General features: G+C 54.8%; 1 protein-coding gene and 1 long non-coding RNA gene across 3 annotated transcripts in view; one reads left to right on the forward strand and one right to left on the reverse strand.

The window, feature by feature from the left end:
* TNXB (tenascin XB) overlaps positions 1-21,503 on the reverse strand; it is a 59,680-nt gene extending 38,177 nt beyond the window's left edge. For both annotated transcript variants that reach the window (XM_059938442.1, XM_059938441.1), the window contains exons 1-9: positions 21,335-21,503; positions 12,979-13,389; positions 10,860-12,599; positions 10,272-10,387; positions 5,519-5,675; positions 5,072-5,335; positions 3,506-4,267; positions 2,001-2,369; positions 569-862 (exon numbers count right to left, since the gene is read on the reverse strand). In XM_059938442.1, the coding sequence (XP_059794425.1) occupies positions 569-862; positions 2,001-2,369; positions 3,506-4,267; positions 5,072-5,335; positions 5,519-5,675; positions 10,272-10,387; positions 10,860-12,599; positions 12,979-13,378 (4,102 nt within the window). In that variant the 5' untranslated portion in view covers positions 13,379-13,389; positions 21,335-21,503. The remainder of the gene's footprint in view (positions 1-568; positions 863-2,000; positions 2,370-3,505; positions 4,268-5,071; positions 5,336-5,518; positions 5,676-10,271; positions 10,388-10,859; positions 12,600-12,978; positions 13,390-21,334) is intronic.
* On the forward strand, positions 20,465-24,256 carry LOC132374589 (uncharacterized). The gene is made up of 2 exons (XR_009505690.1): positions 20,465-20,703; positions 24,000-24,256. It is a non-coding gene; the product is annotated as an uncharacterized LOC132374589 (long non-coding RNA).
* The last annotated feature ends 2,518 nt before the right edge of the window (positions 24,257-26,774 follow it).

A 26,774-nucleotide genomic window follows, 5' to 3' on the forward strand; every position in this document is an offset into this window, starting at 1 on the left:
ATCTTGACCACATTTGACACTTAACGAATGCTCGAAAGATGTTTAACTAAGTGTCCCCCGCTGCACTGCTCCTCACATCCGTTGCTCCTTGCCTCAGGGAATAGGACTGCCTTCTCCAACTATTCTCTGCAGCAGTCTCAGTGTTATTTGTAAGATAAATATTGAATTATGTCATTCTCTCATGTAAAGCCCTTTGGCGGCCCCCTAGGGTCCTCAGGTGAGGTCCAAGTGACTCAGTCGGACACATGAGATCAGTGAGATCAGTGCCCTCAGCTCCCAGGTGCCCTGACCCTCGCCCAGAGGAAAGAGACTTTGATTCTCTTACAGGGCCACACTCTCTCCTGCCTCACTCTCCCTCTGTTTGCTCTACTCTCCTGCCTCACTCTCCCTCTGTTTGCTCTACCCTCCTCAACCTCCCTGCCTGACCACCACAATTTTCCCTTCGGGATTCATCTCCGGCACCACTGCCTCCAGGGAGTCTTCCTGGAGTTGCGGAAGCACTGGGCAGACCCCCTTCAGGACTGTGCAGAGGGCAGAGGCAGGGGTGTGTGTGAACCCTCTCACTTACAGATCTTGGCTTCAGCCACCAGGGGGCCATGCCTCTTCTTGCCCACAAGCCCGTACAGAACGAATTTGTACTTGTGGCCGACGTCCAGGTTGGAGATGAGGGCTGAGCGCTGGGGTCCCTCTACAGGCACCACCTGGGGCCTGTCCCTGTCTTTGTATTGGATCACGAAGGAGTCAAACTCGCCCTCAGGGACCGTCCAGTGCAGAAGCAGGGAGTTGGAAGTCATGTCCGTCACTGTCAGCTTGCCCAGGCGTGGCGGGGCCGAGGGCTGCCCAGGCTTCTCCCCATCCCTGTCTGGGGTGTGGGGCAAAGCAAAGCACGTGGGCTCAAGCACTGCCTTGTCCCCAGTCTCCTTCCCTCTCCTCTGCCCACTGGCGCACTCCATCCTGGACAGCTCCTTTCCTGGAAGCCTCCATTCCCCGCCCTCTGTTCTCCGGGACCAGCCTTTCTAAGAAGGTGGGCATTTCTCCCCAATCTCTGGTTTGGAGTGAGAGCTTTGGCTCTTCCCTTGCGATAACTTCCTCCCCACTCACAAAGGTCCCAGTCCCTCTTCACACCAAGGTCTCTGGGGGAGTTTCAGGTCCCCTGTGGTTTTCCCTGAGAGTTCAGAACCTTGCCATTGCTGTTTCAGAGCAGTCTGAAGGCGCCTCGGTCCACCTGAACTTCTCTCTCCCTTATCGCCCTCTCCCCAGTGGTGAGCTTGATCTGGAATTGCAGGGGGAGCTGGCTACCCTAGTCCCATAAAGAGGGACCAGGAGGAAATGTGAGAGCCAGGAAGCCCAGGCTCCTACGCTGGTTCCACAAACCTCACCCGTCTCTGAAGTCCTGATGCCCGTGGAGCGCCCTACCACAAGGAACCTCCACCCCTAGTGGAAATGGCTAATGGGACCATGGGGTGCTGTCCACTGCAGGCTGGGCTCGCAGGGTGAGGGGCAGCACCACTGTCCCAGCCTGTCCAGTGAGGGGATGGCAGGGGCTTGGGAGAAGGGAAAGGGAGGAGAGGGCTGAGGGTCAGGATCCTCAGGGCCAGAGGCCTTCCCACACCCACCCTGAGAGACATAGTGGGCGGGCTGGGGCAGAGGAGTAACCAGGAAGTGGGGGCAGGGCGATTCTGCACAAAGAAAGCTGTAAGCGGAGAGCCAGGGGGCCAACAGCCTCTCTCCTTGAATCCTTGTCCCATCCTTTGACTTTTGCCCTCTCATCTACTTTGCCTGGAGTACTCCCCTCCCCGGCCCACCCGACCATTGTGCTAAGACCCCCTCCATCCCTCTTGCCTCTGAACCCTCAACTCCTTTTCTCTCCTTGTTCCTCCTACCACCCTGACCGAAACACCAGCCCTGCCCTTCAATCTCCACCCCACCTCTGAAATCCTAATGGCCCAGCCCCTCCCCCAACCTCAGGACATTGGTCTTGAGCAGAATCCAGGATGTACCCATAATGCCTTGGTAGATGAGAGGGGCAGAGGGCTCGCCCCCGGTAGGGACCCCACGAAGTGACAGCTCATAGGGGGATCCAGGAGGGGGTGAGGGCACCAGAGCCTGACGGACATCCCCTGGCAGTAGTTCCTCATGTGCCCCAGGCCCTTCGGGCACCCGTAGGCGCAGCTGGAAGTGGGCAAAGGTGTCAGGCTGGGCGGTCCAGGCCACGCGGAGGTGCCCTGTCTTGTCTCTGCCCAGCACCCTCAACTCTGCCAGCTCCTGGGGTCGCTGCTGCAGGACAGGGGCCTGAGCCCCTTGGGTCGTCGAAGGGCCTGAGGGAGGAGGCTCATCAGTGGCCCCCAGGAGGTCTGAGGGGGAGGACCCTGGGAAGAAGCAGGGGGAGAAAAACAGGAGAGTGGAGTATGAGAGTCAGAAAGGAAACCCTGGCCCCCAGGCTCTGCCCTCTAGCCTCTAAGAGCCTACAGACCCTCCCTTTTCTGCTCCCGGATCACCCCCTGCGTCACCTCATCGTCCCAAAGGTGCACCACAGTCCTGCACAGACAGGCCCGCAGGTAATAAAGAAAAGAAATAAAGTCTGCCATTCCTCCTCCCACAAGGCTCCTGTGACCTCCAGCCCCGACAGACTACCATGTCCCTCCCCACAGGAACCCCTTCCCCACTGGGTGGTGGTCGTGACTTCCAATAGTGCTGCAGGGACAAGCCTGGAAGAAAGGAGGAGACGGTGGTGTTAGGGGAGGAGGGTACAGAGAGAGTGGGTAGTGAGAAGAGAGAGATGAGGGGATGGGGGGGTGGACATCCAGCTCAGGTGGCATCTGGGCCCTATGGGGGAAGAAGAGGTCCAGAACCCTCCCCATGACAGCCACAGAGCGCCCCTTCCCCGAGCCAGGACATCGTTCCTGTGGGAGAGACAAGTGTGAAGTGAGCCAGGAGGTCTGGAAAGGCAGCTCAAGAAGCAGTGGTTTCACCTCTCACACACACATGCTGCCTGATGGCTTCAAGGCCACCTGCAAGCAGTTCCGATGTGTCCCTTTGAGGTTGGGGCCAAATTGTGGAAAATAGTAACCACTGACCACAGTCTTCAGCCACTCTCACCACAGTGAGTCAGAGTGGGGAACCACTAGTTTCTCTCCCTACCCCACCCAAACTGCTCCAGACACTGCCCCTCCCACCAGATGCCCCTTCTGTTGCCTAGAACAGGATTCCTGGCAGAAGTGTCCTAGGAACCCAAGTGAAAATCAGACAGTCCCAAAGAACAGGTCTCCTTGACCTTGGGTATCCACCAGGACCCTGAGGGTGGAGGTGGCGTCTAGGGACACGAGAAAGTGCGCTTTGTTGGGGGGTTCTCTTGGAGCCTGGGCCAGGTAGGGCTTGAAGACAGAGCGTGCGGTGGGGTGGCAGCCTGAGCAGTGAGGCAGCGGGAGGAACTCATGGATGCTGACTCCAGTGGCAGGTGAGACTGGGCAGGAGATGGGTGGTCCCGCGGCCCCACCCACACTACCTGTGGTGGTGATGAAGGCGTAGGACTTGGAGGTCTGCCCTGCCCGCACCCCGTGGACCTCCACGTGGTAGGTGGTGCCGGGCTTGAGATCTGGCAGGCTGACGGTGCGCGTGGTGCCCGGCACGGTCAGCTCCCCGCCGGGGCCCTCTGCGGGCGGCTGGGGCCGCCAGCGTAGCACCACGCGCTCGAAGTGGCCGCGGAGCCCGTCGAGGGACACGAGAAGTGCGCCGTCGGCGGAACTGCCCAGCACCTCGGGCTTGGGGTGGCGGGGAGCAGCTACCCGGTCGACGCCTTCGGGCGAGAGGCCGTAGGTGCCCTGGTTGGAGTCCCGCTTCCAGGTGCCCGAGTCGGGGCTGGAGGTGGGGTGGGGGCGACGGGCCGGGGGTGCGGGGGAGCTGGTGGGGACGGCCGCCGCCAGGCGACGCCGCTGCAAGTATTCGTGGATGTGGCGCGCCACCGACGTGTAGGTCTGGTTGGCCCGCAGTGGGTAGCCGTGAGCCCGCAGGTGGTGCTCCAGGTCCTGCGCGGTGCCGCGGAAGCGGCCCAGCTCGGCCGTCAGGTTGCCCCACGCCCGCCGAGGGGGCTGGGGTAGGTTCGGCCCGGGCCGAGACTCCGCCTCCCCCTCCTCCGCCGGCCGCGAGGGCCGAGGGGGGACGGGTGGACGCGGGGGCCGCGGGGGCCGCGGGGCCGGGACCGGCCGGGGCCGGGGCTTGGGGGACGGGGCTGGGGCGTGCGCCTCCGGGTGACTGTAGTGGCCTGGTGCTGCCGGGGCGGAAAAAGGGGGAGGGGGAGAGCCGGTCAGTGGCAGCCCCCCACCAATCCCTGCACTCCTCCCCGTGGCAGTTCCTCCCACCGTCCCTCCCACCGGAGCCAGAGGCCTCTTCCTGCGCCCCAGCCCCACCTGGAAAGAGAATCGAGAGAAAGGAGTTAGTGTCCCAGGATTCCCTCACCCCTTGCCCTCCAAGCCCGCCACTGTTGGTGCCCTAGAGAGAAGAAACCAGCGGGAGGGGCCCTGTGTCTGAAGGAGAGAAAGGGGCGTGGGAGGAGAGACTGTGAGCTACAGCGAGGTGGGCGTCCCTCTGTCACAGGAAAAGAAATCCAAAGCATCTGTTAAGAGACCTTGAGGGTTAGTGGAAAATTACTGCTGAGACCTAAGTCCCCCAATCCCCAATCCTAAAGTCAACAGGAGTGCCGATCTCTAATCTGCCTAATTCCAATCTCTCCAAGATCTGACCACTGACTGAGCTCAAGGGCTGTCCCTGTGTCCAAGTTTGGATCAGAACCCCCCCCATCTGGGTGGGTCGGACAGCACCTCCTATTTACTGCTTCTCTCCATGAGGCAGCTCCTCCCAAACTCCAGCCCACAGCCTTCCTACAGTACTCCAAGCACCTGAGAACTCCATCTCTGCAGAGCCCTTGGTGCACAGCAAGGCCCCCCAGCAGGTGCTTTGGGACTGCCACACGCCCTGTCAAGTGCGTTCAGAGCAGCCTGTGAGCCGGACATGTGGGCTCCCTAGGAAGTGGCTCCTACGCTCAGAAACTTCCCTAACCCTTGGCCAGCCATACCTGTGTTGGCCCTGACAGAAGCCGGGTAGCTTACTGCCCGGCCCCGCTCGGCAGTGACGGTCACCACGTATTCTACGCCTGGCATCAGGCCAGTCAGCAGCGTCCCGTCTGCCTCAGAGGGCACTTCCAGCCGCACCCTCTGGTTGCCGGCACTGACGTAGGACACCACGAACTGGTCCACCTCGGCCTGGGGACGCAGCCAGTTGAGCTCCAGCGTGGTTGGTGTCACAGCTGCCACTCGGAGGTCCTGGGGGCCGTCGATCACTAGCCAGGTCAGAGAGAGGAGGGATCAGGTGGGAGTCTGGATCTGCAGTCACCAGCTTTCCTTCTACGATCCTTGCCCCCAGCCAATCCCTCCCCTCTGCCCTCTTGGAGGGCATATTCCCAGCCACCCCTCTCAGATCCAAATCTCCACCCAGGACCCCACCCCACAGCCCCAGCTCTCACTGGTGGTGATGGTCTTGGAGGCAGGAGGGCCCCAGCTAGTCCCTCGAAGGGCACGGACAGTGACCTGGTACTCCTGACCGGGGGCCAGTCCTCTCTGGTCATAGGCTGAGGCAGAGCTGGGCACTCGTGCTGTGAATGGGGGGCTCGGCCCCTCTGTCTGCAAGAGAGAAAGCACCAGGTAGATCAGGGCTGCCACTCTCACCCCTGCCGCTGAAGCCCCCTTATCCCTTCTTTCTCCAGTTCCAGGCAGGGTCAACATGGGACTGTGTAGAACTGGGCCCTATACAGCTGGGGAGCGTGGGTGGTATCAGCAAACACATCTAGAACACCTACTCCATGCCACGTACTGTTCAAGGCGATTTATATATATGAACTCACTTAATCTGCTTAAGAATCTGATGAGGTGGGTCGTATTATTCCCAACGGACAGATGAGGAAACTGAGGTACAGAAGGATTAAGTGGCTTGCCCAAGGTCACCAACACCAAGAAAGTGGCAGGGATTTAAACCCAGGCAGTGTGACCTCAGAGTCCCCTCTCATGGGCACTACCTTTTTTAGCCTGTTCATCAGCTGTCTGCCAGAATTCTGACACATGCCAGGACTCTTCTTCTGGCTTCCCCCCGGCAACCCTGACTCCCTGGGCACGAGGAGGCTTCTCCTAAGCCCATTCCTGTCATAACAGATGAAGTAGATGAGGGATGCCACTTCAAGTCTCACTTCCTCCTTAAAGCAGCTGTCCCAGCCTGAGCCTCCCCACAGACACCTGCCCCTGTGACCCACGTCATGACATTTCCTTTCAGGTACTTTTCTTGGGTGTGACCCATGTCATGGCATTTCCTTTTAGGTACTTTTCTTGTATCCTCAGAAGGGTTGTAGGTCCCTCAAAAACAAGGCCCACCTGCTCAAAGTTCCACAAATATGTTCCCTGATTTTGTGCCTGGCATCATTCTGGGCACTGGAGACATAAAAATAAAAGATATGATCCCTGTCCTCAGATAGCTCATGCCCTAGTAGCTAAATGTGTGGCCATGTCTTAAGTTTTATTAGATCCCTAACCCAAATCTCTATGTGTAGTACCTGCCTGTGAGAAAACAACCCTCCTTCAAGTATACATGTAAAGTATTATGATTATTTGTGGTGACCCCATAGAAAATCTGCCAGCCCCTGCTCCAGGCAGGGTCTCCTGGAGTGCCAGCCACTGGGGAAACAGGAGGAATGGACATTTGTGAGCAGTCTAACAGCCCAGCATTTCGCCGGGCTGTCCATCTAGGACAGCTAATAAAGACGTTCTGTTCTGTTTAGCTATGTTGGCAGTTATGGGGACACCTCCATTCAGCCAAGTAGGATTGGAAATTTCAAAAGGTACTCTCCTAAACCAAGAGAATTGTGGGGAAATCGGCATAGTAAACACCAAAGTATAAAACCAGATGAGAGTCCACGTAGAGACTTCTGGGTTGAGGATGAAGTAAAGCTTTGTCAGAGTTTTCTTGGCTGAAAAGTTTTCCTGGGCACACAGGATCCCCGTCCCTCTCCTACTCACTCTGCCCTAGGATACCCCATCCTGGGAGGCCTTGGACTGGTCTCAACTCAAGACCTGTGTGCTCCTCCTCCTTCCCAGAACTTATTCTCTGTCCCCTTATTCCCCCAACACACACACACACACACACACGAATACACGTACACACACTCACGTACACTTTGAGTGCTCCCTGATGATGTCTGGTCCTTTCAGCAAGACAAGCCCATCCCCAGAGTCCTCCTTCTCCCTTCAGACCACCTACATGAACCTTTTAAACGCTTTGTAGTCCCTCCTGAGATCCATTTGGGAACAGTCCCCTGAAAAGTCCCACTGTCAGTCTAACCCACATCTCTCAGCACCATCTGTCTGGTCTGAGGCAGGCTCTCTAGCCAGATGCTAGCAGCTGGTTCTGCCCCTCGGTGAGAGTTTTGGCTGCTTCACTGATGTCCTTGGCAAGATTCTAACTCTATTCTCGATACCCCAGAGAATAACCTCATGGCCCCAGGTGGGCGACTCCACTTTGGCTGGTCCCTGGAGCTTACCTCATCCTCACCCTGCTTTTCAGACCAGACCAAACAAACTTTTCTCAGGCTGCAAGGGCCTGTGTCCCAATGAAAACGTGGCATAGCCCCAGTTTCCAGGCTGCAGAATACACCCAGACAGGGAATACTTGAACGTCTTTCTGTTCGGGGGTTCACCTCCCTCAGTTTCTTCATGCTTTCTCTCACATTCATAGAAGACCTTGCCTTTTGCAAAATAGCAACATTTCTTAAGTTAGTGGTCCTTGGGCTTGGGGTGCATCAGAATCACCTGGAGGGCTTGTTACAACACAGCTTACTGGGCTCTACCCCCTAGAGCTTCTGAGTCAGTAGATCTGGGGGTAGAGTCTGACAATTAGCATGTCTAGTGCTCCAGGTGACGCTGATGCTGGAGGTCCAGGGAACACACTTTGAGAACCACTGAGTCAGAGGAACAATGCCACATATGCAGGGAAAGCAGGAATGTTCCTCTTCTGTGTTCTGAAAATCATTCCAATAGCTAGGCGTGTCCCTTAGCCAGGAATAGTAGAGTCTGGGCTTTGAGAGAGAAGTGGATCTAGAAAAGGGGTGGGGATAAGGTAGAGAGAGGCTTCTAGGAAGATGGCAGTGGCCAGAGGACAGCCAGCTACTGAATGTACTCTGTGCCAACAGAAATGGATAGAGAGTACTGGCCAAGGCAAGAGGCACAATCGCAGGGGCCAGCCACAAAAAGCATAGAAAGCACAGTCAGAGGGCCAGTAGCACAGGCTGATGTGGAGTCCAAGGGAGGTGTCTGGGGACCAATCTTACGGGAGCATTTTCCACACCCAGGCTCACAGAGAACCCAGAATGTGACAGAGGCCCATACCCAGAGCAAAGCAGATGAGCTAAGAGCATGGCCAAGCTAGACCCAGGCCAGCTCAACACCACCCCGGCCCCACGGAGAGGGAGAAAGCCTAGGGCCTCAGCTGGGAGGCTGCACCCCCTGAGAACACCAAGGATAAGTTCATATTTACTAAGAGCGGGAGACGATGCTACCCTGTAAGCTCCTTCTATCTCAAGTGTTTATTTTACTTCTTCTTTCCCTGAAGTTCCTTAGGAAAGTTCTGTTTAAAAGTCCTACCCTCTCAAGATTAAAACGATGCAAATAATATACACACTCTCCACAGAGAGTGGGAGAAACACTTTACAACGTTAACAGTGCTTGTTTTAGTGCGAAACAGCCAAGGATTATTTGTTTTTTTCTCTAGTTGCCAAATTCTTGTCTTGTGATTACATTATTTTTATAACTGAAAATAATTTTTTTTTAAACAGAAGAAAAATCCAAGCTCTCTTGGTTGTGCAGCAAAGTAGGGATTTCTGCCTCTGCTTCTACCAGGGCGTAAGGAGAGACAGAACATGGCAGGGGTCTGGCCTTGAGGGGATAATAAGAAGACTTAGAACGACTAGGCCAGTTGGGGTGGGGGTGACAGCCAGCATCTCTGAGCTGTCCCTTCTGTCCTAGAGGCTTCCTATGTTTAGGCCCTGGGACTTACTTATTTTTCCAGAGTCCTGACTGGGTAGAGATGAGAATGACATGGCCTACCCACCAACGGCATTTGTGGGATGATGCAGGAAAACATTTGGACAGTAGAAATGTCAGATGATTTGAAACTAGGAGACCAAACACATCATAAAAGCCCGATCTGCATAAAGGGAAATCTTTAATGAGAGGCCACAGTCTTTGTCCTTAGGGTGCCCCCAAATATTTTAAGAGTGAGTTGGAAGGAGACAGAGAAAGGAGGCTTTGCAATGCACCGATGACACGGAGGTAGGGGAACCAGCTCACAGACTCAGAGTGTTGCAACAGCCTGGACAGGTTGGCCCAAAGCAAAAATGATAACACTGAAGAGAGCCAGATGCAAAGGCTTATATTTAGGCTTAAAAAAAGGGTATGTAGTTGAATGTCTTCTTTTTTCCTTCCTTCCTTCTTTTTTCCTTGTTTATATTTTCTAAAGTTTCTACACTGAGCCTATATGACTTTTATCATTAAAAGTTACTTAAAAAATCAAATGTGATCAAAATAACTGACAGTTTGTCAGTTATGAACTGACCACAAGTTCCTATATGTCAACTCTGAGAAAAGTGCCAGGGTAGCCAGAGTTAGCCAGGGGAACGACTGGGCTCCTCTTTGCTCCCACATTTTGATGGGGGGGGGGCACATGCAAAAAGCAGGAGGCATTAGAGGAGGAAAACCAAAAAGTGAAGGATTCAGAGAACAAAGCATTAAGGAAAAGGGGAGAAGAAACCGGTGGGTTTGGCCTGGAGGGAATGAAGGGTGACGTGATGGCTGATGTCTCCAAATAGTTTAAAGCCTATGGTGTAAGACGCAGGGAAAGCAAAAAACACGTTCTGACGGCTGGCGAAGGCCCAGCTAGGGCCGAGGGATGGATGTCAGAATGGGGCAGATTTGGATCCAGCAATAACAAAAAGAATTGACTACAGTGATGGACAAAAATGGAGTTGGCAGCCTGAGCTGCCAGCAGCAGTGGGCCAATGCTGCAAAGGCTTCTGCACCGGGGGTGGGGCAGAATGAGCAGGCCTTTAGAACAGCTTCGGGAATCAGCCAGCTGGACGCAACCACTGGTTACCTGGGACTCCTGCTTGAGGTGAGCAGGAGGGACCCCCCTCCCCGCAGTCCTGCCCACTCAGCCCCCTCTTGGAGCTTGGCTCTCACCGTGGGGATGAACTGAATTTCGTAGGCATCCACGTTGCCAGGAGCCCGGGTCCACTCTGTCCGAACCATTGTCTCCTCCAGGAGGTGCATCCTCATGCCCTCAACGGCTGGCACCTCTGCCCAGGAGAATAGGATATGAGAAGCTGCTTAGCCCAAGGCACCCCGACCTTCACCATCACAGGCTCCTCCTACTCAGGGCCGCTCTGAGAGATCCACCCAAGCTCCGACTCCTCTCTGGGGGTGGGGCAAAGCCGGCAGCGGCCTGAACAGACCTTGGGTCTCCTTTACTGCCCCCCATCTCCAGGAACACGAAATCTCCCTAAAAGCAACTAAAGGGGCCCCCAATCGGCTCATCAGAGACCTGAAGGCAGGTACCGCCTGCAGGCATGGCCCCCGCGGTTCTGCAGCCCCTGGTGGACACTGGCTCCCTGGCTCCTCCGACTGCCCCGCCCCCCACCCCAATATATGACCCCCCCCCTTCACTCTTCCTCCAATTCCCTGGGCTCCTAGGCCTCAGACTCAGGCTTTCCCACTGGCTCCAGTTTTCCAGTCCCTGACCCAGCACTTCGGGAGAGGCTGCCCGCTCACCTTCCCCGCAGTCCTCCCCTGCATAGCCATCTTGGCAGACGCAGCTGCCCTCACGACACTCTCCCCGACCGCGGCAGTCCCCGGGGCACGTCTGGATGGCGCAGTCGGGGCCTCGGAAGCCCTCGACGCATACACACTGGCCTGCGCGGCACAGTTCCCGAGGCCCGCAGCCCCCGGGGCAGGCGCTGGCGGGAGGCTCTTCCTGCCCACAGTCCTCGCCGCTATAGCCCGCGTGGCACACGCACACGCCCTGCACACAACGTCCACGGCCCCGGCAGTCCGCCGGGCAGGTTCGGGTGGCGCAGTAGGGGCCGGTGTAGCCGGAGTCGCACACGCAGCGCCCGTCCTCACAGCGGCCGCGCCGGTGACAGTTGGAGGGGCAGGTACGGAGGCTGCAGTCCTCGCCCGTGTAGCCCTCCCAACAGGCGCACACACCGTCCTGGCACACGCCGCGCTGGCTGCAGTCGCGCGGGCACCGTCTCACGCCGCAGTCCTCACCCTCGTAGCCGTCGTCGCACACGCATCGCCCCTCCAGGCACTGGCCGCGACCTTGGCAACCCCTGGGGCAGCTGCGCCCGCCGCAGTCTTCGCCCTCGTAGCCCACGTCGCACAAGCACACGCCATCCTCGCAGCGGCCGCGACCGCGGCAGTCCCCGGGACACCGTCGGCTCCCGCAGTCCTCGCCTGTGAAGCCCGGGTTACACACGCAGCGGCCGTCCACGCAGCGCCCGCGACAGTCGCCAGGGCAGGCGCGCGTGCCGCAGTCCCGGCCTGTGTACCCGGGCCAACACACGCAGCGGCCGCTCTCGCAACGGCCCCGGCCGCGACAGTCCCCGGGACAGCTGCGCACGCCGCAGTCCTCGCCGCTGTAGCCCGCGTTGCACACGCACACGCCGTTCTCGCAGCGCCCGCGGCCCCGACAGTCGCGCGGGCAAGCGCGGGCGCCGCAGTCGGGCCCCGAGTACCCAGGCCAGCACACGCAGCGGCCGTCCTCGCAGCGGCCCCTTTGGTTGCAGTCGCCCGGGCAGCTGCGCACTCCGCAATCGTCCCCGCTGTAGCCTGGGTCGCAGATGCATTCGCCTTCCTCGCAGCGCCCTCGGCCCCGACAGTCGCGGGGACAGGTCCGCGTGCTGCAGTCCTCGCCCGCGTACCCGGGCCAGCACACGCAGCGGCCGTCCACACAGCGCCCGCCCTCACCACAGTCCCACGGGCAGCTCCGAGAGCCGCAGTCCTCGCCAGCGTAGCCAGGGTCACAGACGCAGCGCCCGTCCTCGCAGCGCCCCTTCTGGCTGCAACCTCGGGGGCAGCTCCGCACCCCACAGTCCTCGCCAGTGTAGCCTGGGTTGCACACGCAGCGCCCGTTCTCGCAGCGTCCCCTCTGGCTGCAGCCCCGAGGGCAGGAGCGCAGGCTGCAGTCGTCCCCGGAGAAGCCCGCGCGGCACACGCACACGCCCTGCACGCAGCGCCCGCGGCCGTGGCAGTCCCCCGGGCAGGAGGGCCAGCTACAGCTGGGGCCGGTGTAGCCAGGGAAGCACACGCAGCGACCACGGACGCAGCGACCCTGATCATTGCAGTCATCTGGGCAGGACCGGGAAGCTGAGGGGGGAGGGGAGGGGGGCGCCGCGGCATCTGTGGGGTCTGAGCAGGTGGGCCCACCCCAGCCTGGCTCGCAGGAGCAGGCACAGCGGCTCAGGTCAAACACGCCATGGAGACTGCAGAGGCTCCGCACGTCCGTCTGGCCTGGAGTAAGAGCAAGAGGTGGGCCTCAGTCTCTCTGGGGGAGCAGCTGACCCTGTATAATGCTTCCTCTGAGTCAGCTTCTCCAGCAGAGCCAGCCTCATTTCCTAAGGCCATCTTAGTTTCCAGCTGCAACTTGTCAATATATGTGGCCTCCCAGTGCCCTAACATATGCTGGGGAGGAGAGGGCTGACATCTAGTCACGTGGCTCCTCTCTCAGAGTTGTGCCCTGAGCTGCACTCACCGCCCCCAAGGGGGAGGCAGGCATGCCTTTTTCTAACTCATACCAAGGTCCTTTATGGACTAGCGATGCCCACCCAACCCTAACCCACTCCTCCACCTTCCTCTTTTTCTGTGCCCCTTCCTGGGATCACCCGCTCACCTGTGCCAGCCTGGGCAGCAGCAGGACAACATCCCCCAGTGCACTGTTCCTTGAGCCCCTTCACCAGCTCCTCCAGGATCTCCAGCCGGACCCTCAGGGCCTGCACCTCTGAAGCAGGGACAGGGGGCTCAGTGCCTGGGGGACAGCCACAGCTACCTGAAGTGGGCAGGTTAATGCGGTGGGTGAACACCACCTGCTTCTCCCCTCCTTCCACGGTGTGCTCATAAAGCTGAGAAGAAGGGCCTCCCCCTCCTGGCTGCTCTGTGCGGCCTCCTGGCTGGGGAGGAGGCCGTGGGGCTGGGAGTGTCACATTGGACCTTGGAGAGAAAGGGCCTGCTCTGACTGTGCCCAGCAGCACCAGGATGGCCAGGTTGGAGGTTAGGGAACCTTGGGCTGGCATCGTTCAGGAGGCTGCAGAGAGAGAGGGCACATATGAGAGCAGCTTCACAGAGGAGACAAGATGAATGCCCTCCTTCCCCAACACACACACCCATAGTCCCACCACCCACAACTAATCTACCCAACTCACATGCTTGGAAAATCCACGTTCAGCCCAACCCTAACGGATACCCTCCTTGGGCAGATCTGTCTCTACCATGTTTTCTGGTATCATTTGGTCACCCTGCTCCACCCCCTCCACCTACACTGGTCATTTTTGTTTGTTCCACAGACACTACAAGATTACATTAGACTAAAGGGCCTTTGCACTATATGTTTCCTCTGTCTGGGATGTTCTTCACTCAGCTCTCGGAGGCTGTCTCCTTCTTGTTCAAATCTTAACTCACATGTCATTGACCCCCAGAGGTCTTCCTTGATGCCCAGTTGGAGCAGTCTTTCATCACTCTCCAGCACAGGGTCCTGCTTATGTTCTTCATGGCATTTACTGCTGCCTGAATCAACTGTTTGTGTGGCTACTTGTTTGTTATCTTTCTCCCACTGCTAGGATGGGAACTCCGTAAGAACAGGGACCTCATCTGTCCTGGCACTGCTGTATGCCTGTGCCTGGCACACGGGGGCTATTCAACACATTTTTGTTGAATGGATCAGTGGATGAATATAAAAGACTAATCCTTCCACAAGCACCTGGATCCCAGCTCCTATTGTCTTTCAGAAACCTTAAGGTGTAGATTATCCTCTCTCTCTTTTATTAAGCCCCTTACTCTCAACTAGATCCTTCCCATCAGCTTCCCTTATGAGCTCAAAAAGCTCCTGTTTAAAACAAAAAACAAAAAACAAAAAAACTCTCTTCCTCAGGACTTAAATTACCAAATACCAAATATCAAAACATTACAAAGGTGCAAGGATAGAGAGAACAGAATAGGGTCCAGAAACAGACCTACACATATGTGGTCACCTGATTAATGAAAAAGGTACCACTGCAATTAAGAGGAGAATGAATTGTCTTTGTGCTAAATGGTCCTGGGTCAAATGAAGATCCACATGGGAAAAAAAATCTATCTCGACCTTATGTCCACATACAGAAATTAATTTAAAATGAATATATAGGGACTTCCCTGGTGGCGCAGTGGTTAAGAATCCGCCTGCCAACGCAGGGGACACGAGTTCGAGCCCTGGTCCAGGAAGATCCCACATGCCGTGGAGCAACGAAGCCTGTACGCCACAACTACTGTGCCTGCGCTCTAGAGACCGTGAGCCACAACTACTGAGCCCACACGCCACAACTACTGAAGCCTGCTGCACCTACAGCCCATGCTTCGCAACAAAGAGAAGCCACCGCAATGAGAAGCCCACGCACCACAACGAAGAGTAGCCCCCACTCACCGCAACTAGAGAAAGCCCGCGCGCAGCAGCGAAGACCCAACGCAGCCAAAATGAAAAAAAAAAAAAAAAAGGATTTCTTAAAACCTAACCGCAAAACTTAACCATAGAGGTCATCAAAAGACACCATTAAGAGAATAAGAAGGCAAGCTACAGAGTGGGAGAAAATAGGTGAGATATGTCAGAATATGAATATATATATATATAAATTATATATGAAGGGGAGAGAGAGTGGGACACAGTTATTGAGAGTGAGAGAGAGGATTAAAATCTAAACTAAAGAATTCCTTCAAAACAAAGACAACAAACAAAAGGCAGCCAACCCAGTTTTTTAAAGTGGCAAAAGAAGCAGGCTCTCCAGTAAAGAATATAGCCAAAGGGCCAATTAATGTATGAAAAATAAACATATGTATGTGCAGAACAAAACCAGTAATCAGGGAAAGGCAAATGAAAACCGCAACAGGATGCCATTAAATATCCACCAGAACGGCTAAAATTAAAGGGACTGTTGTTGCTGGATATTGGCAAGAATGTGAGGCTACTGGAACTCTCATTTATTGCAAGCAGGAGCAGATATTAGTGCAACCGGACTTCCCTGGTGGCGTGGTCGTTAAGACTCTGCCTGCCAATTCAGGGGACACGGGTTCGAGTCCTGATCCGGGAAGATCCCACATGCTGCGGAGCAACTGAGCCTGTGCATCACAACCACTGAGCCTGCGCTCTAGAGCCCGCGAGCCACAACTACGGAGCCCATGCGCCACAACTACTGAAGCCTGCACGCCTAGAGCCTGTGCTCTGCAACAAGAGAAGCCACCACAATGAGAAGCCCGTGCACCACAACGAAGAGTAGCCCCCACTCGCCACAACTAGAGAAAGCCTGCGCGCAGCAATGAAGACCCAACGCAGCCAAAAATAAATAAATAAATAAAATTAAAAAAAAAAAAACAGAAAGAAATTAGTGCAACCACTTTGGAAAACCGGTAAGCAGTTTCTACTCAGGCATACAGCCTATAACTTAGCAATTCCACTTCTTGGTAAATATCCAACAGAAACGACTGCGTACATCCTCCAAAAGACATGTACAAGAATGTTCATGGGATTTTTTTCATATTAGCCCAAACTGGAAGCACCTCAAGTGTCCATTAATAGTAGAATGGATAAATAAATTGGGGCATAGTCATAAAATGGAATACTATACAAAAACACCCTCTTGGGACTTCCCTGGTGGTACAGTGGTTAGGACTCAGCACTTTCACTGCTGGGCCCCAGGTTCAATCCCTGGTCGAGGAAGATCTGCAAGGCGCACGGTGAGGCCAAAACCAAAACAAAACAAATGAAAAAACACCCTCTTGTTACATGCAACAACATGGACAAATTTCGCACACATAACGCTAGGCAAAAGAAACCATACACAAAAAAAGAACGTTGTGAATGATGCTATTTATATGAGGTTCAAAAACAGGCAGAGCTAATACAAGATAGGATAGAATTACTAGAAATATTTTGTACCTGGAACTGGGTGGTAGTTAAACATACGTATACATAATCAAAAATTAATTGAGCTACACACTTAAGATATGTGCATTTCACTATATGCACAAAAATATACTTGATATGCAAAATATACTTAAAGATTTTTTTCCCCAATCTCACACTCCCTCCAACCACCACATATTTTTCTTCTCTACTTCATGGCCATAGTTGTCAAAAGATTTATCTGTACTCGCTATTTCTATTTCCCCATATCCCATGCATACCTCCATCTGTTCCCACCTGACTTCCCGATCTCCTTTCAACCCAAAGGTTACCAAATAGCCCTCCCAAAGGTCTCCCAATGATCTCAGTGTCACAAAATCTAAAAGACGTTTGTCTTCACCTTACTTGATCTCTCTCAAGATCACCGGATACTGTTGACTACATCCTCCATTTTAGAGCATTCTGTATCTGTGCTGTCAATAAGGTAGACAGGAGAGATCACTGACTCTCGAACAATTGAAATGTGGCTAGAGTGACTGAATTTTCTTTAGTATTTTTAACAGCTCCCCAGGTGACTGCAGCGTGCAGCCAGAGTTGAGACCTACTGCAGTAGTCGTCCACCCAGGTACCTTCATCCAGACCCATGACTTTAATTTCCAAACTATACCCCAACATACAAACTCTCTCCTCTTAACTCCAAGCAATATATCCAACCTCCTATTTGGCATCTCCTCTTGGGCACCTCAAATTCAACATGTCTGAAACTGAACTCAACGTTCATCCTTCCTGTACTGCATCCCCTCTCAGTGTTCTCTACTGCAGCTCACGTCCCCATCAGTCATCCAGCCTCACAAGCCAGAAACCCAACAGCCTGTTCAACACCACTGTATTTCATCATATTTACCCATCTTTTATTGTAAACGTCTCTTTAATCTGCTTATATCTCTCCCTCTAAGCATCATTATGGTCCAAGCTACTATCTATCTTTTGCTTGACAACTGCAATTGCCTCCTAGCTGGTCGCTCTGCTTCCATTCTTGCCCCCTTATAATCTTGCGAAGGCAACTAGAATGTCCCTCTCCCCCTAAAACTCTTCAGTGTCTCCTTTCCGAATACTCTTCAAACACTGACAGACAGCCCTGCATCATTCGGCCTCTGCTGACCTCTCCCACCTCATCCCCCATAAGACTTCCCTCCCTCTCTCCACTCCAGTCTCACTGGCCTTAAGTCCCCCACACTCTTCACAGCCGCAGACCTTTGTACCTATGGTTTCCTCTATGTGGAATGCTCTTCCCTTTTTTCTTGGCTTCCTCATCCTTCAGGTCTCAACCCTACATCACTTCCTCAGGAAACCTTTCCTGCCCAGGTCAGGTTCCCCCTATCACGTGACATCACAGCACTGTGTAACTCCCATTTGTAGTATTTATGACAATTTATAATTATATATTTATTTGCGGGATTATTTTATTACTTTCTTGCCCACACTCAATCTTACCTGCCAGACTGTAAGGTCCATGGGGGCAGGCATAGCACCTGCTTCTTTTCTTGGCTGCTATATCCTTGCATCTGGCACATAGTAAGTGCTCGATAAATACTTATTGACTCTATAAATATTTAGTCAATTTACATAGCTCAACTTAAGCCCAGAACTAGCATCAGGGCTGGAACCAAGGACAGGACCAAGGTCAGGGCTAGGACCACGGACAGTGTCTGGGGCTGAAAGTTGGTTAGAAAGAGCAGCTGGGGCAGATGCTGACCAGGGAGCAGGCCAGGTGTGGATCCTGGCAGGGCTGCATGGTACAAGCACTTTGGAAAACCATTTGGCACAATCTACCAACTCTACTAGAGCCATATGCCAACCCTATGACCTGGCACTTCCACTCCGAGGAATATACCCACCACAGCAGTACTACTCGTAATAGCCTCAAACTGGAAACTACCCAAATGTCTCACATCGGTAGAATGGATTAAATAAAGTGTGGTTTGTTCACACAGTGGAATAAAATAAAGCAACGAGAACAAACTACAACTATATGCAATAACATGGATGGGTCTCACTAACATGGGGTGGAGCAAAGAAGTCAGACACAAAAGAGAATGTGCTGAAACATTCTATTTATGTGAGGTTTGAGTCTAGACAATGTTAATCGTCAACTGGTAGTGTTACAAGTCAGAAGTGCGGCACTCTCGGGGGAGTAGTGACCAGAAGGGGCATGATGGGGAAATTCTGGGGTGCTAAGAACATCCTGTTTCTTGATCTCAGTGCTGGTTACCAAGTTGTGTTTGTTTGTGGAATCCACTGAGGCAAGAATTGGGGGGCACAGGGAGACAAGGGTTAGAGAGGAAAGGTAGTGGGGCGCTCGGGGTGAACCAGGAGAGGGGGCTATGGTAACAGAGGAGTGTGCAGGGGGCAGGTTCAGGCGAAGGGTTAAGGAGAGGTGTTAGCAGGTGCCCAGTTCTTCCAGACCAGAGAGGCTGGAGTGGGAAGGAGGGCAGGGTGAGTGGTGGGAATGCTGACTGGTGAGGAGGGAAGGGACTGCGACCGGCACCGCCTTGCAGCACGCACACGTTTCCTGGCTTCCTACACTTAAAATTCTCCTCTGGGTCTGAGAAAAAGGAGTTTTCGGGGCTACCAGCCATCACACCCCGCCACCACCCCATGAGAGATGGAAGGGAGCTGGACTAAGGGACAGAGCGTTTCCACACTGAGAGGCACCCTGCCCGACAAAGCCTGGGCAGAGAGACCTGGCAGGCAGAGAGCTGCCCTTCCCTCGGCCCCTCAGCCCTTCTCTCAGCTTGGAGTGTAGCCTTGGGCACGAGGTGGGCTCTGACCTACCTTCAAATCCTGTTGCCCTGTGTCTAAGGCCGTGCACATCACCGGGTGCGTGCACACACAAATATACGTACACAGACAAATGTACTCATGTGCGCTCCTCCACAAATACAAATATGAACACACTTCTTATATACGTATACTCATATTTATCCAAAGAAGCTTGAATCTTTGCAGGCACACACATTTGAGCATGTGCATGGGCACACACACATAATCTTCTCTTCACATTTCCTCCACACCTAGTCATTGGGTGATGCCTAAAAAAAGCTGATTTCTCATTGGCTCAGAGGGCAGCTATGTGAGTCAAAGAACTTAGTTGGAGTGAGGGGAACCACACAGGAGGCCCTTCTCCAGTGGGGAGGAGAGGATACAGGGTGCCCCACACCCCTGGAGGCCTTTGGGAGCTGTCCAGTCTCCCTACCCCGACAATCAAATCCTGCATCTCTCCCCACGTGGTGGGGGGAAGGGGGAAGGTCTCTGCAGCAGGAAGGAAAGAAGCAGGAAAGTAGTGAAGCTGGCCTGAGAGGAGAGAAGTGGCCCCCACAGGCCACACCCCCAGAGCCTCCTTCCCAGTACCCCTCTCCGGCCGGGTCTCCACCACCCCCCAGCTCCCCATTCCCAAGTCTTGGAAGAATCCCGCTCTTCTCTCAGCACTAGGAAAGCAGAAAACTTGGGTGTCCCTTGTGTCTCCCCCTCATCACCCTCCCCTGCCGCTGCATCTGGGGTGCCTGTGTGCTGTGGGGAAGGAGGGAGCACGTGGCCTCATCTTCTCGGCATCCTCCCCAGAGTTGGAGGGCTGGCAGGGATGGGGGGCATCTTCCCAAGCTATGACTCAGCGTGCAGGCGATACATGTTGTGGCCAACTTTGACACTTCGCTCATCAGGGACTGTAGGTCCCAAGAAGTGGGGAGAGGGGCTGGCTTCCGTGAGGGATGTTCCAAAAGTGGGGGATTTTGGCCCCATCCCCGTGCTTTTCTCTGCTCCTCATGGCACAAGAGGAGTGAAGGTAGAAGGATTCCAGGACCACGAGATGAAGGAGGGAGATGAGGGCGGGCTCCAGATACTGGGTTGGAACCAGGTGGCAAGGAGATACCGGGAGAGGGGGGAGTTGGAGGATCCAGAAGCCCCTTATTCTGGGGAGCTAATGGGCCAGAGAAATGGGAAAATTAAAAGAAAGGACTTCCGGACCCCCAGTGGGAAAGAGTTTTGGGGGCAGTGAGAGATAGAAGGTGGGTTCTGGTCCTGCACTGAGAGACCAGGACTGAAGGGAAAGGAAGGTTGAGGAATTGAGGTGCTGGGTCCCCAGGGGTTTGGAGGCAGGGCCAGGGAAAGAGGGGAGGGGCCGAGGGTCTGGGAAGTGGGCGGGGATTGGAAGCCGACAGACGGCAGCTGCGGTGTTTCCATGTTTCCGAGTTGCTTCCCAGTAGTTCCTCTCAGTTCCATTTCCAGTTGTTTCCAAGCCATTAAATTCTTTCCAGGCGAGATAAGGGTCCCGCCCGTCCCACCCAGGGTGTGTCACGTGTAGGGGGGAGGTTCAGACGAACAGAAGCAGGAGAGCCTGGAAGGGGGATGGAGCGAAGACGGAGCCCCTGTGCCCCTGGGGCCATCTCTCAGTCATCACAGCCCCGCTGAACCGTGAGTCATGGGTGCAAAGCTCTCTGCCAAGAACAAGTTTTAGGATTCTCTCTGCAGACTCCATGCCCTTCCCAGACCTGAGAGTCCTGACTCTGCTTCATTTCAGCACTTCCTAAAGGCTCCAGACCCCCAGAACTCCCTCCTGGACCTTGCAATCCACGTGCTGCCACCTGGGGAGTCCCCATCTGGGTGCTCAAAGAAGCTCCCTCGGGCACCTTCCTGGAGCTCTGGCTCAGCGGCTCCAGCCAGAGCACTTGGGGTTCCACCAGCACTTTCCTCCTGAGGTTCAGCTGGCCACCAGCTCCGCCTGGGCCCTGGCTTCTCCAGCCCCAGCAACTCCAGGGTCCAGAGCCCCCGCTCACTGATAACCACCTCCACCTTGGTGCCACGCCTGGTCCTGTCCAAACCCCAGCATCCACCCCCAACCCTCACCAACACCCACACTGACTTGTCCTCCCAGACACACCCTCCACAGGGAGTCCAGTCCCCAGCGCATGGTCCTATTCCTTCTGCCCCAACGGAAAGTCCCCGCTCTGGGAGGCTCTCCTGCCAACCTTCACCTGGGGTGTGGGGATAGAAGTCCCCGCCTCTCCCGGCTCTTCCTTCCTTCTCCCAGAGTGCTGTTCCTTACCTGAGTAACAAGCGGCTGCAGTGTCTCTGCACCTGCTCTGTCCCCGACCTTGGGAAGGGGGTTCTCGGGGCAGGGTGGGTGCGCACCCCTTGGCAGCCCTGGGCTCCTGGATGTCCCTTTGCTTGTTCCCTGCAGCAGGGGCTCACTGAGCCGCCACCCGACCGTCGATCTGGGCTGCGACAGTGAGAAGGAGGGAGTCTGCAGCGAGCAGGGGGAGGAGAAGGGGAGGACCAGCATGAGGTCAGGGAGGGGAGCGGAGATAGGGCAGGTCCTCCCACCCTCCCGCCCCTGCCAGGCCCTCCCAACGTCATCACATGCCACCCCTCCTCTCCTCCCGCCGTCATCCCGACACCCCCCCGACCCCCCCCATCTGGGATCTCTGGTCCCACAATACCCTCATCTCACCCCCTCCAGCCCTCGTCCAACCTCCCACATCCTTTCCTTATCCCATTTTTACCCTTCCTCCTCACCCTAATTTCTGTCCAACTTGACAGCCCCATCCTCATGCCATTTCTCCTTTTCCTCCACCATTTCTCCACCTGTTGCCCCTGTTCTCTGACCTGTTTTCTCCTCTCTTGCAACACCCTTTCCCATGTCCAGGCCCTCTCCCTCCTCCCTCCCCTGCACCTCCCCACCTCTTCCCAGCTGCCACATTGCTCCAGCTTGGATCTTGCCCCATCTGTCTGTTGCCCAGCACCCACTCCTTCATCCCCCAACCAATTATCTCCCGGCAGGGCAGGGAGCATAGGGGACGGGTGGCAGGAGGAAACCTCCCTCCCAAGCCTACATCTCTCTCCAACAGGGGCCTTCTCCTTGTCCCCACCTCTGCCCCTGCCCGGCCCCATTGCTGCCACCTGCATTCTCCCCTTTTCTTGCCTTGTCCCCGCTGCCTCTCCCGATCTGTACTGTTCAGTCAATCTCTGGCTCTCAGCTCGGGATCAATGACCCCTTTTCATTCTCTCACCTCAGCAAATTCCTAGAGAAATGAGGGATGAGGCTTGGGCACTGGCTGGACAAGGGCTTGGCTGAAGACCAGGACATAGAAGACTTGGGAAAGAAGGTGGGGTTCAGGGGAGACAGGGAAGGGAAGCCTGAAAGTTAGGAGGTTTAGGGATGGAGAAAGAGCGAAAGGCAGGCGCAGATATGGGGGTGGGGGCACAAATGGTGAGGTGACGTTCTGGAAAGTAGAAGAGGGCTAACGTCTGGGTGCTGCAGGGGTGCAGGAGCAGGGCTAGGGAGAGAGTCATGGGCTGGAGGAAGAGGTCACTTTGATATCGGGCAGAGACAGGAAGACTGACCAGAGGGCAGGGTGGCAGACACACCCACATCAGGCTGCTGGGCTGCTTCTCTGGTCTCATTTCCCCATGTGCTTTGCCACCCTGACAAGGGGCTGAAAAGGAGACTTTGGCCAGATGAGAAATATCCAGGCTGAGGGAGACCCCATCCCAGGCTTCACACTGAGGATAAAGTTCTTGCCACCCAGCTACAATCCTCACCATTGAGGAGTAGCTTGGTCAAGTCACAGGTCATGGGTGAAAGGGACGTGCAGGAGCCTGTGTGTGCCCGATTCTGCCGCTTGTGTTGGGGCACAGGTGTCCGTACCCTGGTCAGGTCCCCAGGGTCGTGGGTGTGGTGATCCTGGGTCAGGGCGCGCTGGTCCAGCACATGGCTGTGCCCTATGCCCCGTGAACTCCCAGTGGCTGAGGGCGAAGGCTCGCACGTTCCCTCGCGTGGGTGTCCCCGTGTGTCCGTGTGTCTGGGTGTGTGTGTGGCTGTTTTTTTTTTTCCTGGCTTTGATGGGAAGGATGAAGTCAGCTTCTTGGATGGAGCTGGGCTCAGCTTCCTTCCTCTGCCTTGGCCCGAAGCCCCCAGAGCCTGGAATAGGTAACAGCTTCCCTCAGATCTCCAGGCAGGGGTTGGGGGAAAGTAGATGAACGGATGAAGGAGGGTCTGACACAGCATTATGTGGAGAGAGCAGACTGCTGAGAACAGATATTCTCTGATACCCCCAGATTCTAGTAATTCTAATGGTCATATCCTTTTTTTTTTTTTTCCTTTTTGGTCCTATACCCTTTGTTTTATTTATTTTTTGTTTATTTTTATTTAAGTTTTTATTTTATTTATTTTTTTGGCCACACCACACGGCACGTGGGATCCTAGTTCCCCAACCAGGGATCGAACCCACGCCCCCTGCAGTGGGAGCACGGAGTCTTAACCACTGGACCGCCAGAGAAGTCCCTTGGTTTTATTATTTAGGAAGTATGGTCACCATAGGTATACTTGGCCCAGACAGTGGCCAGAAGACCCTGGAGAGAAAGAAGCAAGAGCTGAAAGGATAGCCCTGGGGTGTTTTGGAAGTCCACTTCTGGGGAGAGACGGGATGCCAGAGTCAGAGAAGGGTGCGGGATTCCAGACATTCACAAGCTCACAGGGCATTTGAAGAAGCCACTGGAGGCCTGACAGACATAATTCCAGGTTCTGAGATAATCATTATCTAAAATGTTATCCACACCCTGGATTTCAGGCTCTTGGAGGAGCTTATGTCTTATATATGTCTGCATTTTATCAGAAAAGCACTGGGCCTCGCATAGAGCAGCTGCTTCATAAACGCCTGTCAAGGGCTCCCCTGGTGGCACAGTGGTTGAGAATCCGCATGCCATTCCAGGGGACACGGGTTCGAGCCCTGGTCCAGGAAGATCCCACATGCCGTGGAGCGACTAAGCCCGTGCGCCACAACTACTGAAGCCCGCGTGCCTAGAGCCCGTGCTCCGCCACAAGAGAAGCCACCGCAGTGAGAAGCTCACCCACCGCAACGAAGAGTAGCCCCCGCTCTCCACAACTAGAGAAAGCCCGCGCGCAGCAACGAAGACCCAACGCAGCCAAAAATTTTATAACTAAAATAAATAAACAAATGCCTGTCAATACTGAGTTGTGAAATGACTGGGAGAGGAGGGTGTCGCAAGAGTGCCTGGCAGGGAGCCCCAGGGCGAAGGCAGGGAAGTCCAGTGGTCAGAGCCAGCTTGCCTTCACTGAGGTGTCCCAGGCGATGGGCAGAAAGAAAGGCTGGGGTCTTATCAAGAGCTGTCTGCATGCTCTGGCTATTCCCTGAATCCTCAGTCCAAGTGTCTTCAGCTCTGGGCCTCCATCCTTGAATGAAGCTCCAAGTTCCTGTCCTACCCTCAGGAGGATAAGGGATAAAAGGTACAGCAAGGAAGGAAAGGGAAAGCCAAGGAGGAGTCAAGGAAGACAAAGAAGAGTAAGGGCAATTGAGGGCAAGGGCCTGAAGGATAGAGAGAGGGAGCAAAGAGAGGCCAGGGGCTGCGATCCAAGGAAGCAGTCCCAGACAGGGGAAGATAGAAAACAGTTGTACTGGGCTTCCGTTTACAAAGCCCTTCCTACACCGCAGCACTTTATTAATCCCACTTTGTGCTGAGGAAACAGAGGCTCTTAGACATTAAGGGACTTGTCCTGGGGACTTTACTAGTGGTGGTGAAGGTGGGCCTCAGCCCAGGTTTTCTGATTTCAAAGCCTGTATTCCTCCCCTCCCACAAGAACAGCTCCAGAGAGACTGAAGACTTAGGGAAGAAATAAATGAAGGGGCTCCCGGTGGACTTGTTTGAGAAGAAAGGGTGGGTGATGTGGATTTTTGAAACTTTTTTCCACATCCAGTTATTATGTAGATTCAGAAGAAATTGCCAAGTATAAGTCAGGGGGCGGGCAACGCTCCATTATTGAGATCTGGGGGGAGGGAGGTGGTGAGGAAGGGGAATGTGGAGAGAAAAGATTGAGCCTGAGATGAAAGATGGGAGAGAACTAAGAGGCTGGGGCTGAAAAGGGGGCAAGAGAGCCACAGGAGGAAGGGTTTGGACCCTTAGAACTTCCTTTGCCTGGAGACATGGGTGTAGGGAAAAGGGAGGGGGGAGGACATTTCTATCTCATGACAAAAGAAAGTCACACAATTATTTTGTTCTCTGCTCTGGGGCGGGTGGGCGCCCATATTTACCAGAGGGACCGAGGTCGCTGTAGCAACCACACATCTGGGCCCCGGAATCCAGATGTGCTATATCCAGAAGCCATAGCAGAACGATGAGGCAAATGTGTGAGGCTCTCCAGTGCTGGCCCCACAGCTGGGAAGAGGACAGAGGACTGGAGTGGGGAGGTGAAGGGAGAAGGGGGGGCAGAAGGAGGAGGAGAGGGCTGAGGCGGAGGAGAAGAGAGGAAGTCATGGAAGGGGACAGGGAATGTGGACAAAGGAGTGGAAAGGGCCATGGAAACGGGGTGGTGCACACAGGGTTAGCAGCAGGAGGAGATGAGAAGACCCAGAAAAAAGAAAGGGAGCAGACAGTGAAGCAGAGGGGGAGGAAGGGAAAAATACAAAAACCAGGAGAAACAAACAGGTGAACAAAGAATAAAGGGTCTGAAAGAGAAGGTGATGACTCGTGGTGGGTAGAGGGCAAAGAAAGGCAGGAAAGAAGTCTAGAGAAAAAGAAGAGGGAGAGACAGTGGGTCAGGGGTGATAAGAGGAACGAAGGGCAGACTCTGAGGAAGGAAAGCAGCAGAACTGAAAGATAAAGAGGGGCTGAGCCAGGAAGGGGCCAACAGGAGGTGCAGGAGTGACAGTGGTCGGCATGCCGCGGTGGCCTTCGATGGGGCTGCAGCTGGAGATCCACGTGGGCCTGGAGGGCAGCAGACTGACCTGCCTTCCCCCTCCACAGCACACCCACTCTCCACACCTCTCCTGATCCTTCCCACCACCCATGCCCTTGGCCAAGAGATCACACCACAGTGCCAGCTGTCCCTTGCCACTAAGCCAGAGGAGCTGTATGCCCCACCCCAGAGCCCCCAGTCTGAGATGCCAGTACTTCAAGCACTTTCCTGAGCTGGGGTCAGGAAACAGAAAAAGCGATCAGACAATGAAACAGTGATGGACCCAGATGGGAGAAAAGCAAAACTGAGGAGAATAGGACAATGTAAATGGAGGGAGAAAGGAGCAGGGGAGGAGAGAAAGGTGTGTCCACTAAGGACCAGGCACCCTGCACATCATCTTTCCTCCCCACATCAACCCTGAGAAGCAGGTAGGAGTACCCCATTTTACAGATGAGGAAACTAAGGCTCAGAGTGTTTGTCACCTACCAAGGACACCCACTAACGAAAGGCAAAGCAGGGACTCCAACTCAGGTGCTCTGCCTCCAAAATCCCTGTTCTCCTTGCACTCCTTGCTCTGCCTGGATAAGGCTGGGAACAGCTTGAGGGACCTTGGGACAGGAAGTGCTGGCGGAGGAGCCAGGGTTGCCCTCTGGAGGGAGGAGAGGCCTAGTTCCTGGGGGCCCTAGGTTCCAGGTTGCCATAGTTACTTGGTCTGTTTTCACCCCAAACACAGTAATTGGGAAGCGGGGGAGCCTGGCTGAACACGTGAGGTTCTTCCCGCTTTCAGCCCTCG

This window comes from Balaenoptera ricei, chromosome 11 (genome assembly GCF_028023285.1).
Source record: "Balaenoptera ricei isolate mBalRic1 chromosome 11, mBalRic1.hap2, whole genome shotgun sequence".
In the NCBI taxonomy this organism is placed as follows: Eukaryota; Metazoa; Chordata; class Mammalia; order Artiodactyla; family Balaenopteridae; genus Balaenoptera; species Balaenoptera ricei.